At 38.0% G+C, this 14,992-nt stretch overlaps 3 protein-coding genes across 5 annotated transcripts; 1 reads left to right on the forward strand and 2 right to left on the reverse strand.

The window, feature by feature from the left end:
• Nucleotides 1-425: 425 nt before the first annotated feature.
• On the reverse strand, nt 426-3,522 carry LOC107584469 (oxytocin receptor-like). The gene is made up of 2 exons (XM_016271104.1): nt 2,240-3,522; nt 426-1,568 (listed from the first exon to the last, which is right to left on the reverse strand). Exons 1-2 carry the CDS (start codon nt 3,096-3,098, stop codon nt 1,360-1,362), a joined length of 1,068 nt encoding a protein of 355 aa, XP_016126590.1. The 5' UTR covers nt 3,099-3,522; the 3' UTR covers nt 426-1,359.
• Nucleotides 3,523-4,864: 1,342 nt separating this feature from the next.
• On the reverse strand, nt 4,865-8,431 carry LOC107584501 (CCA tRNA nucleotidyltransferase 1, mitochondrial-like). The gene is made up of 4 exons (XM_016271134.1): nt 8,427-8,431; nt 8,160-8,353; nt 6,541-6,794; nt 4,865-6,014 (listed from the first exon to the last, which is right to left on the reverse strand). The coding sequence occupies exons 1-4, from the start codon at nt 8,429-8,431 to the stop codon at nt 5,766-5,768; spliced, it is 702 nt and encodes a 233-aa protein (XP_016126620.1). The 3' UTR covers nt 4,865-5,765.
• A 909-nt stretch (nt 8,432-9,340) lies between these two features.
• On the forward strand, nt 9,341-14,056 carry LOC107584514 (PRA1 family protein 3-like). Of its 3 annotated transcripts, XR_001609151.1 has the most exons (5): nt 10,320-10,365; nt 10,445-10,726; nt 12,673-12,890; nt 13,126-13,814; nt 13,898-14,055. XR_001609151.1 is itself a non-coding variant. In XM_016271148.1 (4 exons), exons 2-4 carry the CDS (start codon nt 9,569-9,571, stop codon nt 13,299-13,301), a joined length of 573 nt encoding a protein of 190 aa, XP_016126634.1. In that variant the 5' UTR covers nt 9,341-9,386; nt 9,466-9,568; the 3' UTR covers nt 13,302-14,056. The 3 variants fall into 3 exon arrangements, 2 of the variants coding, with proteins under 2 accessions (XP_016126634.1, XP_016126633.1); XM_016271148.1 differs by lacking the exons at nt 10,320-10,365; nt 10,445-10,726 and adding exons at nt 9,341-9,386; nt 9,466-9,747 and having other exon boundaries at nt 13,126-14,056; XM_016271147.1 differs by having other exon boundaries at nt 13,126-14,055.
• Nucleotides 14,057-14,992: the final 936 nt, after the last annotated feature.

The raw sequence follows: 14,992 nt of genomic DNA on the forward strand, positions 1-14,992 counted from the left end.
CTTGTCAAAGGAGGGGGCTTTGTTGAAAATGACGCGTTTGAGAGAGGCGGGGCATAGAGGACCTACAATAATGTACAGTATTTGAAAAATAATGTGTTTTTTGAACATTGAAGCATGTCAACATATTCTGTTACACCAAATACACAAAATAATGATCTTTAAAATAGCATCATATGACCCCTTTAAACAATCCTGGGGGGTAAGCAGCAGAACTTCTTTCACTGTTTTCAACATTGATAATAATAATAAATGTTTCTTGATCTACAAATCATTATATTAGAATGATTTCTGAATGATCATGTGACACTGAATAAATTATAATAATAATATACTGAAATCAGGTATTGCTTTTTTCTCTTTTTTTATTGTATTTCTGATTGAACAAATGCTGAGCCTTCTTGAAAAACATTTCTCTCAAAACAAATCTTTCTGACCCCAAACGTTTGACCGATTCCTGACTTTCTGACCAATTTGTATGTAATGTATTGGTGGTTGCTACACATGTCCCTCCCCTGTATTGTGAGAATCGATGATTTTTCATCCTCTGGGGGTGGGTTATAGCTTTAATTAAAGGGGTCAGACCACACGTAGTCACGTAGTCTTAGCAGCTGAAGAAATACTGTCATGCTCTTTTATGCTGTTAGTTATGCCTTTGCTTCTCTCCACACATGGCTTACTTTTGTTGCTAGTCTTATCTTTCACCTGAAGCTCACAAGTCTCAAAGCCACAAATTACATTAAAAACATACCTTTCAAACATAAACTGATTCCGATGCCAAATGTTAAAGCACTTTATTGACACACAGAACAGTGAACATGTACAGGCATTTTCATAACAATATCCACCACACAAGTAGTCAGATGTGTTTCTCAATATTTAAAGACACTGTATTTTGTACACCACTGTGATGGTGATTAGGACACCACACACTGTGAGCAATTTATTTTCCTGCTTGCTCTATACAGTTAAATAATAGAAATAATAAAAATCACTAAGTGACTGTTACCAGTTCTGGAAAAAAAATTATTTTTAGGGGCAAATGAAAGGAATGGAGGATCGGCGGGAGATAAAGTTGGAGTTTAACATTAATTCAGTGTAAAAAAAAAAAAAAGAATCATAAACCTCCAAAGCTGTTTGATACACTTCACAATGAGATGCCAGGGATTTTCTTTACATAGAAGTACTGTGATAGCACCGGTACAGTGATGTATCAGATGGTAATATCATGGTACTGTGATATATACAGTAGTACTGAATCATATGCATGTACTATTTACATGTACTCATTCGTACTTCAAAGAATACTAACATGGTACACGTTCATGGCATTTGAACATGTTTGTTAGTGTTGTTTCATTTTCACTCTATGTCAGAGTGGCTTTTAATGCTCAGATACAGAGAGCTGACCATTGTAGCCTCCTCAGGCAGCGACCCCTTCAAGTCTGTATGCTTCATGCACAGGAGAGCTCCCAACAGTTTGGGGAACTTCACAGTGAAAAGCAGGTAGATACATGGATTGGCAACACTGTTCAGGCTCGCCAGCAACATGATGATGGTGAAGGTTGCAGCTGAAATATAAATATATATATATATATACACACACACTGGTTAGACACACATTCTTAATAAATATCCCAAAACATTTCATATTGATTGAGCATAGCTCCAGGTAACATGTAGGGGAGAGTGGGGAGTGTTGGAACATAAATTGGAACATCTGCCATTAGCTTAACCAATCAGAAATGAGTTACAGAGGTGACATCATATACAAATGTGTGTGTGTGTGTATGCTTAAATAGTTTGTATTAAGCGTTTTATAATATGGTGTAATTTCCATTCACATTTGGTTTAATTGTATTTTTTAATTAATTGTTTGCTTTTTTTTACAGTTGAATAAACATTCCAAGGTCACATCACAATCCCCCTGATTACAATTATGTAGCTCTATAAATCTTTAAATAAAGCAATATCTGACGACCTTATTCAGGATGTGAAATTTTCAGAAGTCTCCACTTTTTAATAACTTTCTTTAACCACTATTTTATATTTTGTTATGTTTGTCAGTAGCCTATAGGAGACGATATTAAACAGAAATATTACTTAACTTGTGTCACCTTGTATCAGCCCTATTATATTTGCAAAGGCATATCTCAACAGCACATCTTTTTACATTTAGATTAAGATGGCACAATGCAATGCATTAACACCCAAAAGTGTTTGTTAGAAGACGTTCTCTTACTCTCGGTCGGAGCGTCCGCGTCCCACACAGACCACAGCTGAACGGTGAAGAACGGAGCCCAGCACACGGTGTAGGCGAGCACGATCACCACCGTCATCTTCACGGTCTTAATTCGAGACTTGGACACCGACGCCACGTTGCTGGTCCTGGAGGAATGATGGTGCTGCTGCTGGGTCTTCAGGTACAGGTTGATCTGGAGCGCGCGGCAGATGCGCACCTGGCACACCGTCACGGTTACGATGGGCACCAGAAATATCACCAGCGTCGTCCACGTCACGTACGCTTTAGGTCCCCACGGCTGAATGAACTGTGCCCAGCAGTCGTAGACACCCGGGCCGATCTGAACCCTGGAGAAAATAAACAGCTGCGGGACACTGAAGACGAACGACGCGAGCCACGCGACGCACACTGGCAGGTTCCAACGCGCGCGTCGCCTCTGAAAAGTCACCATGGGGTTACAGATCGCCTGATAACGGTCAACAGTCATCACAACTATCATGTAAGTGGAGGCGAACATGCCGACGATCTGCAGATACTTGACCAGACGACATACGAGGTCAGGACCGATGAAGCGGTCGGTTATGTCCCACATCAGCTGTGGACACACCTGGAAAAAGGCGACCACCAGGTCCGCCAAGCAGAGGTGGCTCACAAACACGCGCATCCTGGACATCTGCTGTCTTTTCTTCCACAAAACTAGAAGCAGACCAAAGTTCAGAAATGATGCGCAAAGAAAGATGACGCTCAGCAGCGCGATTTCGATTTGAGCTAAACGCTGGTCCCGGGGTTCATCTCCGGTGGCTTCCATCTCCAAAGTTGCATCGCTCAAGTTTAACGTAAGGACAGGCATTTTCTTCATATCTCGAGAGTTTTAAACTAGTTCAGGTTTAGTAGGTGCCGTTTCACTGACCCAGTGCGCACGAGACTGTCAGTAGTCACGCGTCTGCGCATCTTTAGCGTGTAGGTTTTATATGTTGCTCTGGTGGATGTGGGAGGGTCTTTCATTCACAAATAGGCCTACTCGTGAACACAATATGGCATTCAGAAACCCACATGCTCAGAAGATGGATTATATGTTTTATACAAAGACATTCACCCTTTGGCAATTTTGCTTAATAAATATTTACTCTGGACATTCCAGATAGAAATGTATTTATAATGTAGCCAACATAGGATATCTCCATTGAATTATTTATGTGGCTAAAACCAATCAGGTGCATTCACCAATGATGATTTGGGAGTCATATTAAAGGAATAGTTCACCCGATAATGAAAATGTATTAATAATTTACTCACCCTCAGGCCATCCAATACTTTTATATTATTTGGATAGTTCAACCAAAAGTTGTATATATAAAATCTACAACATTGAACCAAACTTTAATTCTATAGACAGAAGAGAAAGAAAAAATTCACAAACATGGAAACATTTTTTAAAATATCTTTTTCGTTCCACAAAAGAAATAAGTCATACAGGTTTAAAGGGGTCATATGATGCGATTTCAAGTTTTCCTTTCTCTTTGGAGTGTTACAAGCTCTTGGTGCATAAAGAAGATCTGTAAAGTTGCAAAGACTAAAGTCTCAAATCCAAAGAGATATTCTTGATAAAAGTTAAGTCAACCACGCCTACCTAAAACAGCTCATTCTAACACGCCCCCACATATCTACCTCACTATGTGGAAATATTTGCATAATGCCACCCAAATGTGCATGCAAAGAAAGAAGGTGTGGTTTCAGTAACCGCAGTTAGTGTTGAAGCAGCCATGTCAGAGAGACTCTGTGTGTTTCTAGGCGAAAGCAAAAGCACTTTATTTGGCCTTCCGAAAGTAGATGCATTTAGGAATCTTTAAGATTACTTACAACAGAACAGCAATGCATTTTATGGACGACCGTTTCGTGAACCTAGGAGAGGAGGTAATTCTGCCTTTGCTATGACAATCTGGCGCTTCTGAATCAGCTACTGTTTTGTTATTAGTTTAAGTATTTGCTATTGACTGTTCAAATGCGCGTGAGAGAGAGAGAGCGGTGTGTGTGTGTGTGTGCGTGCGCGAGCAAGAGAGAGAGCTGTGTGTGTGTGTGTGTGCGCGCGAGCGAGAGAGAGCGAGCGAGACACATCACAGTGGAGTCAGCCGTCTTAACCGTGGCTTGTGTGCTGCAAACACATATTCATCGCTGTGTCTGTCACAAGACTCTGTTCCCCTTTCGGGCTCTGTCTTTACATTTATTTTGAAAGATGAAGCTTGCGATTATGGTAAGGGGCGTTACATTTCTGACGAGTGCTTGCGGTGTTCGGCCAATCACAATGCACTGGGTCAGCTGGCCAATCAGAGCAGACTGCGCTTGTCGGAAGGAGGGACTTTGTTGAAAACGAAGCGTTTGAGAGAAGCGGGGCATAGAGAACCTGCAATAATGTACAGTATTTGAAAAATAATGTGTTTTTTGAACATTAAAGCATGTCAACATATTCTGTTACACTAAATACACAAAATAATGATCTTTAAAAAGCATCATATGACCCCTTTAAAATAACATAAGGGTGAGTAAATAATGACAAGAATTTTAATTTTTGGGTGAACTATCCCTTTAAATTTGACCCTTTGACATTGAATTACTCTTAAAAAGCTGTGGGACTGTATAAAAACAATCAATGCAAAAAATTATGACACAACTTACCCCTAACATATCAATGTGAAACGCTTATCATATTAAGTAATTCACAAACATATCAAAAATAATCCTTATGTAATCTCTGAACATACATGGACTTTAAAGCAAGACAGCACAACACTGTACGACGTGATGTGGGTTACTTTATTTCAAAGTAAACACCTGGAGAGATGGTTGCATAACCTGGCTTCTAATAACTATGAACTGTTGACAAAAGCAACATCATTTTCCTCATAATGAAACCATGGCTACAGCGTCAAGATGTCTTCTCTTAAAGAGAGCTAAATTACTCCCTTCACTATAATAATTACACCACTCTTCTGAAAGGGCAAAATCCCACATCAAATAAACAAAATGAACTTTGCATCATTGCGTCATTTAATTTAGATGCATCCTTGTTCAAAACCATTATATTAATTAATGAATATGATATTATGTCAAACTAAATCCCCATTTATTTAAAAAAAAAAGATAGGGAAATTCATGAATAATTAATAAAAGAAAACTTTTTAGAGAGTGTTTATGATGCCCATGGTTCAACGACCATATGTTAAGCATTCTAAATCTGAAAATGTGCACTTTGATGCTCCAAGACATTTTCTGCACCCTGAAAACCATCTCAATAAACCATAGCCAAGACAAAATCCCAAGATAGCAACCACAGATATACCTAAACCTTTGGTTGCACTGTATCTGCAAAGGCATAGGTCCAAATGATTTATACCATTGCCCTGATGGTTCCTTCTCACACTACCCACTGACACTATGGAGGTGCACCTTCTATACACAGACTCATAATGTATTATTGTACATGCATGCAATAAGCACTTTTGACACTAGTATGTTTGCTTATCTGGCATCAGGATGTGCTGAGGGTGGCCAGGAGTTCCTCTTTGCTCATCTGATAGTGGCTCTTCTTCCACATGTCCCTTAGCTCCTGAAGGATGGTGCCAATCTCTTTACCCGAGGTAAAACCCAGTTTGCGTAAGTCATGCCCACTCACTGGGAAGCGCGGGATGGACCACCTGCTCAGCTCATCTAAGAGTTTCTTTTCTCCCTGATATTTCAGCAGCTCCAGGACTTTACTCTGGGAGTCCGGCTCTCTGGACTTCAATGGAAAAAAAGACAAAAAAGAAAATTATATTTAAATAAAACAATTCTGTGTTGTTATTGTTAATTAATAAATAAAAAATACAATATATAGAGAATATAGTATTAAATATATAGAAACATTTACATTTGCAGCTTACTAAAATAAAGTTCAGAAGTTCTAAAAAGTACTTTAAGTACTACATTTTAAATAAAAATAAGTTAAAGCTAAATAAAAATATTTGTAAAAACATTTAATGAGAAAAATACATAAAATGACTCATATTTAAATAAATAAAAAAACTGTTGAAAAAAATGCAAAAATAAAAGCTAATTCAAAATATTAATAAACAGTACATAAATAAAACTAAAATAACACTGGAATGACAGTTTGAATGATTATGGGGATAAAGTGAGTCTTCCTGATGTTTTATATATGAAATTCAATCAATTTAAATTAAAATGTTGTACATTTACTTAATTTTAAATACAACTGATGTAATGACATTTTTGAACTATATTGGAGCAGAAGGAAATGCACATACATCAATGATGAAATCTGTGTATGGTTTCATGCTGTCATGTTCGTCCTGTTCCTTTACGAGATCTCGTCTGTATTTGACCAGGAAGAGGCTTAAGTTTTTCTCCTCTCTGGATAGTTTCAGTCGCAGATCCAGTTTCTCCACATCATCCTGGCTTCGGAACAGAGCAGTCAGGATAGTCATGGGTTTAGGAGAGCAGTCATGAGCCTTCTGCCAGATCTGCTTCATCTCCTCAACATTGCCATCTGCTGGAAGACCTGTAGGAAAATACACAGCAAGTCTGAACATTTATAATATAAAAAAAAAATATTCTTATATATAAACATTACATTCATAAAACAAAACTGTATTGTGAAAAAAAACTGTGCAATCCCCCCCCCCTTTTTTTTTCCTTTTTACGTCTCCAGAAAGTTACATTACCATTTTTATGCCCAAAAAATATCAATGTTCCTTTTATTTCAGAAATGTAAAGCATGTTCATCATAGAAAACTGCCCATATGAATTGCATTTTTAAATGCATTTTTAATAATACATTTGGATGGGGAAAAAATTATTGACAGGTAATTGTCCATTGTATGTTTAGATTTTCAGCCACAGTTCCTTACAAATATTTGTATCACTATGTTTTGTTTCTCACCTGTGTACTGGGCAAGGCCCAACTCATAGACAAGATCCAGCAGGTGATCAGCATGGTCTCCAACCAGCATCTTCTTCAGCTCCACCCAGATCCTCTCACCTGAGATTCCTGCCAATCCTCTGGCATTCTCTCTTATTGCCTCCAGAGTCTCGGGTTCATGTTGCCCAGGCTCAGTTGAACCGTATAAACCCCCCCCCCCCTTTTTTTTTTCCTTTTTACGTCTCCAGAAAGTTACATTACCATTTTTATGCCCCACAAAAAATATCAATGTTCACTTTAATTCAGAAATGTAAAGCATGTTCATCATAGAAAACTGCCCATATGAATTGCATTTTTAAATGCATTTTTAATAATACATTTGGATGGGGAAAAAAATTATTGACAGGTAATTGTCCATTGTATGTTTAGATTTTCAGTCACAGTTCCTTACAAATATTTGTATCACTATGTTTTGTTTCTCACCTGTGTACTGGGCAAGGCCCAACTCATAGACAAGATCCAGCAGGTGATCAGCATGGTCTCCAACCAGCATCTTCTTCAGCTCCACCCAGATCCTCTCACCTGAGATTCCTGCCAATCCTCTGGCATTCTCTCTTATTGCCTCCAGAGTCTCGGGTTCATGTTGCCCAGGCTCAGTTGCCACCCGCCCATAAAATCTACAGAGCAATCAGACAGAAAAAAATTAAGATAAACCACATAGGCCATTTATAGGCTATACAGTGGCTATACTTCATAATATTCACTGAAAAAAAAAAAAAAGTTATTGTAAAAATAATATTGTAAAATTTAAAGGATAACTTATTCACCCTTATATAATTAGGTGTGTGTGTGTGTTTATATATATATGTATGCATTTTTAAATGCATTTTTAATAATACATTTGGATGGGGAAAAAAATTATTGACAGGTAATTGTCCATTGTATGTTTAGATTTTCAGTCACAGTTCCTTACAAATATTTGTATCACTATGTTTTGTTTCTCACCTGTGTACTGGGCAAGGCCCAACTCATAGACAAGATCCAGCAGGTGATCAGCATGGTCTCCAACCAGCATCTTCTTCAGCTCCACCCAGATCCTCTCACCTGAGATTCCTGCCAATCCTCTGGCATTCTCTCTTATTGCCTCCAGAGTCTCAGGTTCATGTTGCCCAGGCTCAGTTGCCACCCGCCCATAAAATCTACAGAGCAATCAGACAGAAAAAAATTAAGATAAACCACATAGGCCATTTATAGGCTATACAGTGGCTATACTTCATAATATTCACTGAAAAAAAAAAAGTTTTTGTAAAAATAATATTGTAAAATTTAAAGGATAACTTATTCACCCTTATATAATTAGGTGTGTGTGTGTGTGTGTGTTTATATATATGTATGGTGACTAATGATCTGGGACTCCACGTGAGATGATGAACTCGGTTGATAAACGAGGGGCGCAGAAATAATTTAGCCCACATCGGTGAACTTTTTAAAGACAATAAAAAGTCAGTGTCTGTAAATTTCACATGTCATATAAATAATGCCGAATCTTAAATATATATGAATGGTTAGGTTAGAAAATAGCTAATGACTTGAGGTGACTCTTCGAGGCTAAGGTAATGAGCACATTAACGTTACATGATATTACCAAAGATGACACTGTGAGGTCATAATTGGAGTTACTAAAACGAACAACAAATGTATCAAATGTGAGGAAAAAATAAGATATTTATTCACCTCAGGAAAAAAAATAGATGCTATTTCAGCACATCGGTAGTTTCACTCGGGCTGTGCGCAGCCATCACATTCATAAAAAAGGGGCGTGGCTTCCGGGATAGCTACGTAATGACTTTAATAACCAATGAAAACTGCTTATTGGCTCTCTCAGGCTCCCACCCAGCATGCTGGATTTAGAAATTTATTTGCATTTCTTGGCTGTAAATTAAATTGGGCTTTAATGCTGTTCATTAAAACTGAATTTGTTTCGTATTCGTGCTGATAAAACTGTGATATGTTTATTATGTTTTATGTGTAAAAATATCAGCTATTAAAGCAATTCGCTTTTGTCCTCATCAATCAAATCCTAAGGGTCATTAGGTTATCGGTTCAATTACTTTAGAATGTGAAAGCGTTCAAATGTTTCATTTAAAAGATCCGACTGAAAAGAATGATTCGTTTATGAATTGTAAGTTACCGGTTAATTCAATCAGGCAGTAAACCAGCCGTAAGGAATATGTGAGTAATAAAAAACATTATCTCTCTGATTGCATCAAGTCCTTAATATTCAAACTTGATGGGTTGTCTACATTTAAAGGTACCACCCATTTAAAGCCAAAGCGCATCGCGAGAGTGAGGACGTAATAGACTGTTGCATATTATGCAGCGAGCAGCTGCTGGGATCCGGTTAGTTTGATTTAATGGCTAAAGTGGAGATCGCTCCTTTGAGAAGCTGGGATGATTTCTACCCAGGCTCAGAGCGCTTCGCCAAACCAGACACGCGAGATCTGGCGAAATGGAACAACAGAGTGGTCAGCAACCTGCTGTACTATCAAACAAACTATCTGGTGTTGGCAATCATTGTATTCCTGATTGTAGGGTAAGTCCAGTCTCTGTCTTCTTGGTGAACATGCATGCACAATATGGGATTTAACTGTAAACAGAATATTCAGATAGTATTTCTAATTTGTTGTGGGCACGTCAACACCAACATCGCATTAAAAAATAGATGCTATTTCAGCACATCGGTAGTTTCACTCGGGCTGTGCGCAGCCATCACATTCACACAAAAGGGGCGTGGCTTCCGGGATAGCTACGTAATGACTTTAATAACCAATGAAAATTGCTTATTGGCTCTCTCAGGCTCCCACCCAGCATGCTGGATTTAGAAATCCTAACATTTATTTGCATTTCTTGGCTGTAAATTAAATTGGGCTTTAATGCTGTTCATTAAAACTGAATTTGTTTCGTATTCGTGCTGATAAAACTGTGATATGTTTATTATGTTTTATGTGTAAAAATGTCAGCTATTAAAGCAATTCGCTTTTGTCCTCATCAATCAAATCCTAAGGGTCATTAGGTTATCGGTTCAATTACTTTAGAATGTGAAAGCGTTCAAATGTTTCATTTAAAAGATCCGACTGAAAAGAATGATTCGTTTATGAATTGTAAGTTACCGGTTAATTCAATCAGGCAGTAAACCAGCCGTAAGGAATATGTGAGTAATAAAAAACATTATCTCTCTGATTGCATCAAGTCCTTAATATTCAAACTTGATGGGTTGTCTACATTTAAAGGTACCACCCATTTAAAGCCAAAGCGCATCGCGAGAGTGAGGACGTAATAGACTGTTGCATATTATGCAGCGAGCAGCTGCTGGGATCCGGTTAGTTTGATTTAATGGCTAAAGTGGAGATCGCTCCTTTGAGAAGCTGGGATGATTTCTACCCAGGCTCAGAGCGCTTCGCCAAACCAGACACGCGAGATCTGGCGAAATGGAACAACAGAGTGGTCAGCAACCTGCTGTACTATCAAACAAACTATCTGGTGTTGGCAATCATTGTATTCCTGATTGTAGGGTAAGTCCAGTCTCTGTCTTCTTGGTGAACATGCATGCACAATATGGGATTTAACTGTAAACAGAATATTCAGATAGTATTTCTAATTTGTTGTGGGCACGTCAACACCAACATCGCATTACAGAAAGTATCGCGAGAAGTAATATCTGTTCAAATAAAACACGCTGTAAAGTCAGCTTTACATTACAACCGCTTTAAATGCACTGTAAATAAAGTTCTAATTCACGTAAATGTTTTTAAGCACGGTACTATGATACTGTATTTTTTATTTTTTTTATTTTTTTTGGATGCGTCCCAGCAAATTTCAGTACCTTATATTATCATTTGACATCATCATTGTAACTTGGTATCAGCACTGCACTTTTTGTAAGAGAATTTCATGTTGCACTGAAGAAAATAAGCCGTTCTAATGCCAGAAAGTATCGCGAGAAGTAATATCTGTTCAAATAAAACACGCTTTAAATGCACTGTAAATAAAGTTCTAATTCACGTAAATGTTTTTAAGCACGGTACTATGATACTGTATTTTTTATTTTTTTTGGATGCGTCCCAGCAAATTTCAGTACCTTATATTATCATTTGACATCATCATTGTAACTTGGTATCAGCACTGCACTTTTTGTAAGAGAATTTCATGTTGCACTGAAGAAAATAAGCCGCTCTAATGCTTAGTTTTTGTCCTGTACAATTTAGAACATGAGGTAATTCTTAGCTAAATATAGTTGGAGGATAGTTCGCCTAGTTGATCTGGGCACACATAGTTGTGTTGGTATGTGGGCAGCTGTGTTTGTAAGACGAAGGCCAGTCTAATGTCTGGGCGATTATGGTTTTGCCCTAATATTATAGCTAGTTGCTAAGACTGAACAATATTTAAGGGTGTAATCACATGACACTGGGCATGAGCAAAGGGCACGAGAGCAGTATTTAGTCGTGTAATCACAGTCATAAACCGCATGTCTATTTTCACGTCAAGATTTATTATTTAACTGTCAATATTATTCATTTTTATAATAACCCTGTTGAAAAAACTATGCTGGTTAGGTATGTTTTGACGCTGGGATGCTGGTTTAAGCTGGTCCTTTGCTGGTTTATGCTGGTCATGGACCAGCAAAAGGACCAGCACCTAGTTGCTAAGACTGAACAATATTTAAGGGTGTAATCACATGACACTGGGCATGAGCAAAGGGCACGAGAGCAGTATTTAGTCGTGTAATCACAGTCATAAACCGCATGTCTATTTTCACGTCAAGATTTATTATTTAACTGTCAATATTATTCATTTTTATAATAACCCTGTTGAAAAAACTATGCTGGTTAGGTATGTTTTGACGCTGGTCCTTTGCTGGTTTATGCTGGTCATGGACCAGCAAAAGGACCAGCACAGACCAGCAAAAAGACCAACACAGACCAGCACGGACCAGCAAAAGGACCAGCATAAACCAGCAAAAGGACCAGCACAAGGACCAGCAAAAGGACCAGCACAAACCAGCAAAAGGTTTATGCTGGTCAGGGACCAGCAAAAGGACCAGCACAGACCAGCAAAAAGACCAACACAGACCAGCACGGACCAGCAAAAGGACCAGCATAAACCAGCAAAGGACCATCTTAAACCAGCATTCCAGCGTCAAAACATACCTAACCAGCATATGCTGTTTTTTTCAACAGGGAACCAACATGGAAAATGTCTCCTTTGTTCAAAAATATTTTTGTGTTTACACTTTATAACCATTAGGTGTCACTATTGACATATGCTTGCATTCTCATAAATCTATGTTGTGATCTAAAACAAATTCAAGTGAGTTTAAGGGAGTATTTAAAGGAGTACACTGCTAAGTAGACATTGATTGAAGTATAAATTGAAAATATGTTTCAGACACAAATGTAGTATAATCACTATGATTTTGTCTTCAGTAACATCCTATCACCATCTAATTCTCTGTCCGCAGGTTCTTGAACCCTGTGAGCATGTTCACGGGTGCAGCAGTGGTCGCTTCGGTCTTCATTGGCTCTGTATGGGCAGGGGAGAACAAGGCGATCATCAAAACATTCAAGGAGGAGAACCCTACTCTGTTTGTGTTCTTGGTGATGGTTGTGAGCTACTTCCTCGTGTCACTCTTCGGTGGAGTTCTGGTGCTCCTGCTTGGAATCAAGCTGCCTCTTCTCTGTAAGTTTCTTAAGAAAATTGTCATCATTATCATAAATCTAAAAATGAAAGGAGAGAGAAAAAAAACATTGTTTTCATAAGATGGAAATCTTTTAGATGGAATACAGTACCACTCTTTGTGGCTTGCAGGAAAACAAATGCAAAGCAGCAGTTTATTAAATCCAGATATTATGTCGTTTAACATGCAACGTGAAGCATCTGCAAGCTTAAAGTGCTTTGTCATTTTGCGTTTCAGTGATCTTTGCACATGCATCGCTTCGCCTACGGAACATGAAAAACAAACTGGAGAATAAGATGGAGAGTGCCGGACTCAAGAAATCGCCCATGGGAATCATACTTGAAGCACTGGGTCAACAAGAAGAGAACCTCAATAAAATTCAAGACTTTCTAGAGAGCAAACTCAAGGAGTGAACTTTTACTGAGCCTCTCTCCCATACAAGAAGGAACTGCTTTCATCTGGCACAGTTTCAGAAAACTACTCCGTTTATTCCAACATCTTTAATAGACAAAACAAAAAGTATTTTTCTTAGTGTTTTTTCTATTATTATTATGGAATGAACTAATTGTATTGAACATAAGAGTGTTTTATAATGTTTGTTTACGTCTCGGGTCAAACGTAAGAGGATGCGATTCAAAACGTCTTCCAAAGATTTCTCTATGACCTGTAGGGAAATGTGTCATATGTGCATATTTCAAGTGATAGTGTTTTTCTCTCCCAAAATACATTTATTCATATATTAAGACAGTTCATAATATAACATGACAAGATGTCATCAGGTTTAGAGATTGTCAAATGTTCTGCAGTGCGATAACTGGAATTCTGTGGCAACTGGGAACATGGTTTATTGCTCTTGTCACCTATTAGGTAAAATAACTCCCAAGTTGAATTTCCTGTGATGCAGCTATCAACCTTGTTTTGCGGAAGTAAGTTTTGCTTTTTGTGTTACAAACCAGTGTGTTTATGATTATGATGAAGTAGAATAATATAATAACAAATATGTTTTCAGTATGCAGTGGCATAACGGACTGACAAGTAAAATAACTGGACATGAATGACACCAGGAGCCTCACACATTCAGCTTCTAAATGGCAGCACCCGCTATTGCTATTCCGTTCAAAATAAGGTGGATGATCTTAATTCTATGCAGAATGTGTTAATAAAGTCACATTTTGGTACCATCATGCGTTTTATTTTAATCAAATACTGATTTAGAAATCAAATTAATTGCACTCAGCAATTGTTTCATGTTGTGCTTGCAGCTTGAATGCAGCAGCATCATGCAGAAGTCACTTAAAAAATGCCATATTCACAATCAGACATGATTCATTTATTTCACAATCAAAGTGTTTGAAAACATTGAGTTTACAGAGATAAAGCAACTAGTAGTCAGTCAATTGATCTCAGCATGTTGGCCCAACCTGATCCATGTAAAATAAATCAATCTTAGGCTGCTGATATGACTGATATCTTGCTATGATATCTCCTGTGAGTATACATGACTTGAAACATGTCTTCCAAAAGTATCCACTTCTTTGTGTAAAACCTTTTTAAAGAGGAACAAATCAACTTGAGTGGACCAAGCAATGCATGTGACTGAGCAATTCTTTAGAACAGTTGCCAACAGCTGACTCTCATTACAAACTCACTGAACGACTGAACTTGTGGACTTGCGTCAAAAAACGAGTCTTTAAAATGTATGAGGAAGTATGACTTTAAAGGTAGTTTATTCCCAAATCTGGTCCACATTCTGTCCCTCTCTCTTATTCTATGCAGTCGATTACAGGGTGTTTCAGATCCGCTCACATCTGCAAACTTACCTGCAGTAAATCATGCTTCGCTCCTCCAGATCTGAACCTGCTGAATCAGCAACTTCACTACAGATGCAAATCTAAGCTCTTTGAATTCTACAATGCTGAGCAAATAGCTAATGAGGAATATCTGAAATGTAAGAGAATAACTATAAATTGTTAAGCACGCACACACACACCTTTTTTTTTTTTTTTTGCACCACGATAGAGTTCAACAGACAATTACAACAAACCTCCTAAAACACCTATCCAGTGGATTATGATGGAACTCAGAAACTACCCTCCCCATCTCT

The sequence above is a fragment of the Sinocyclocheilus grahami genome, unplaced genomic scaffold (assembly GCF_001515645.1).
Source record: "Sinocyclocheilus grahami isolate Dianchi unplaced genomic scaffold, SAMN03320097.WGS_v1.1 scaffold60.1, whole genome shotgun sequence".
In the NCBI taxonomy this organism is placed as follows: Eukaryota; Metazoa; Chordata; class Actinopteri; order Cypriniformes; family Cyprinidae; genus Sinocyclocheilus; species Sinocyclocheilus grahami.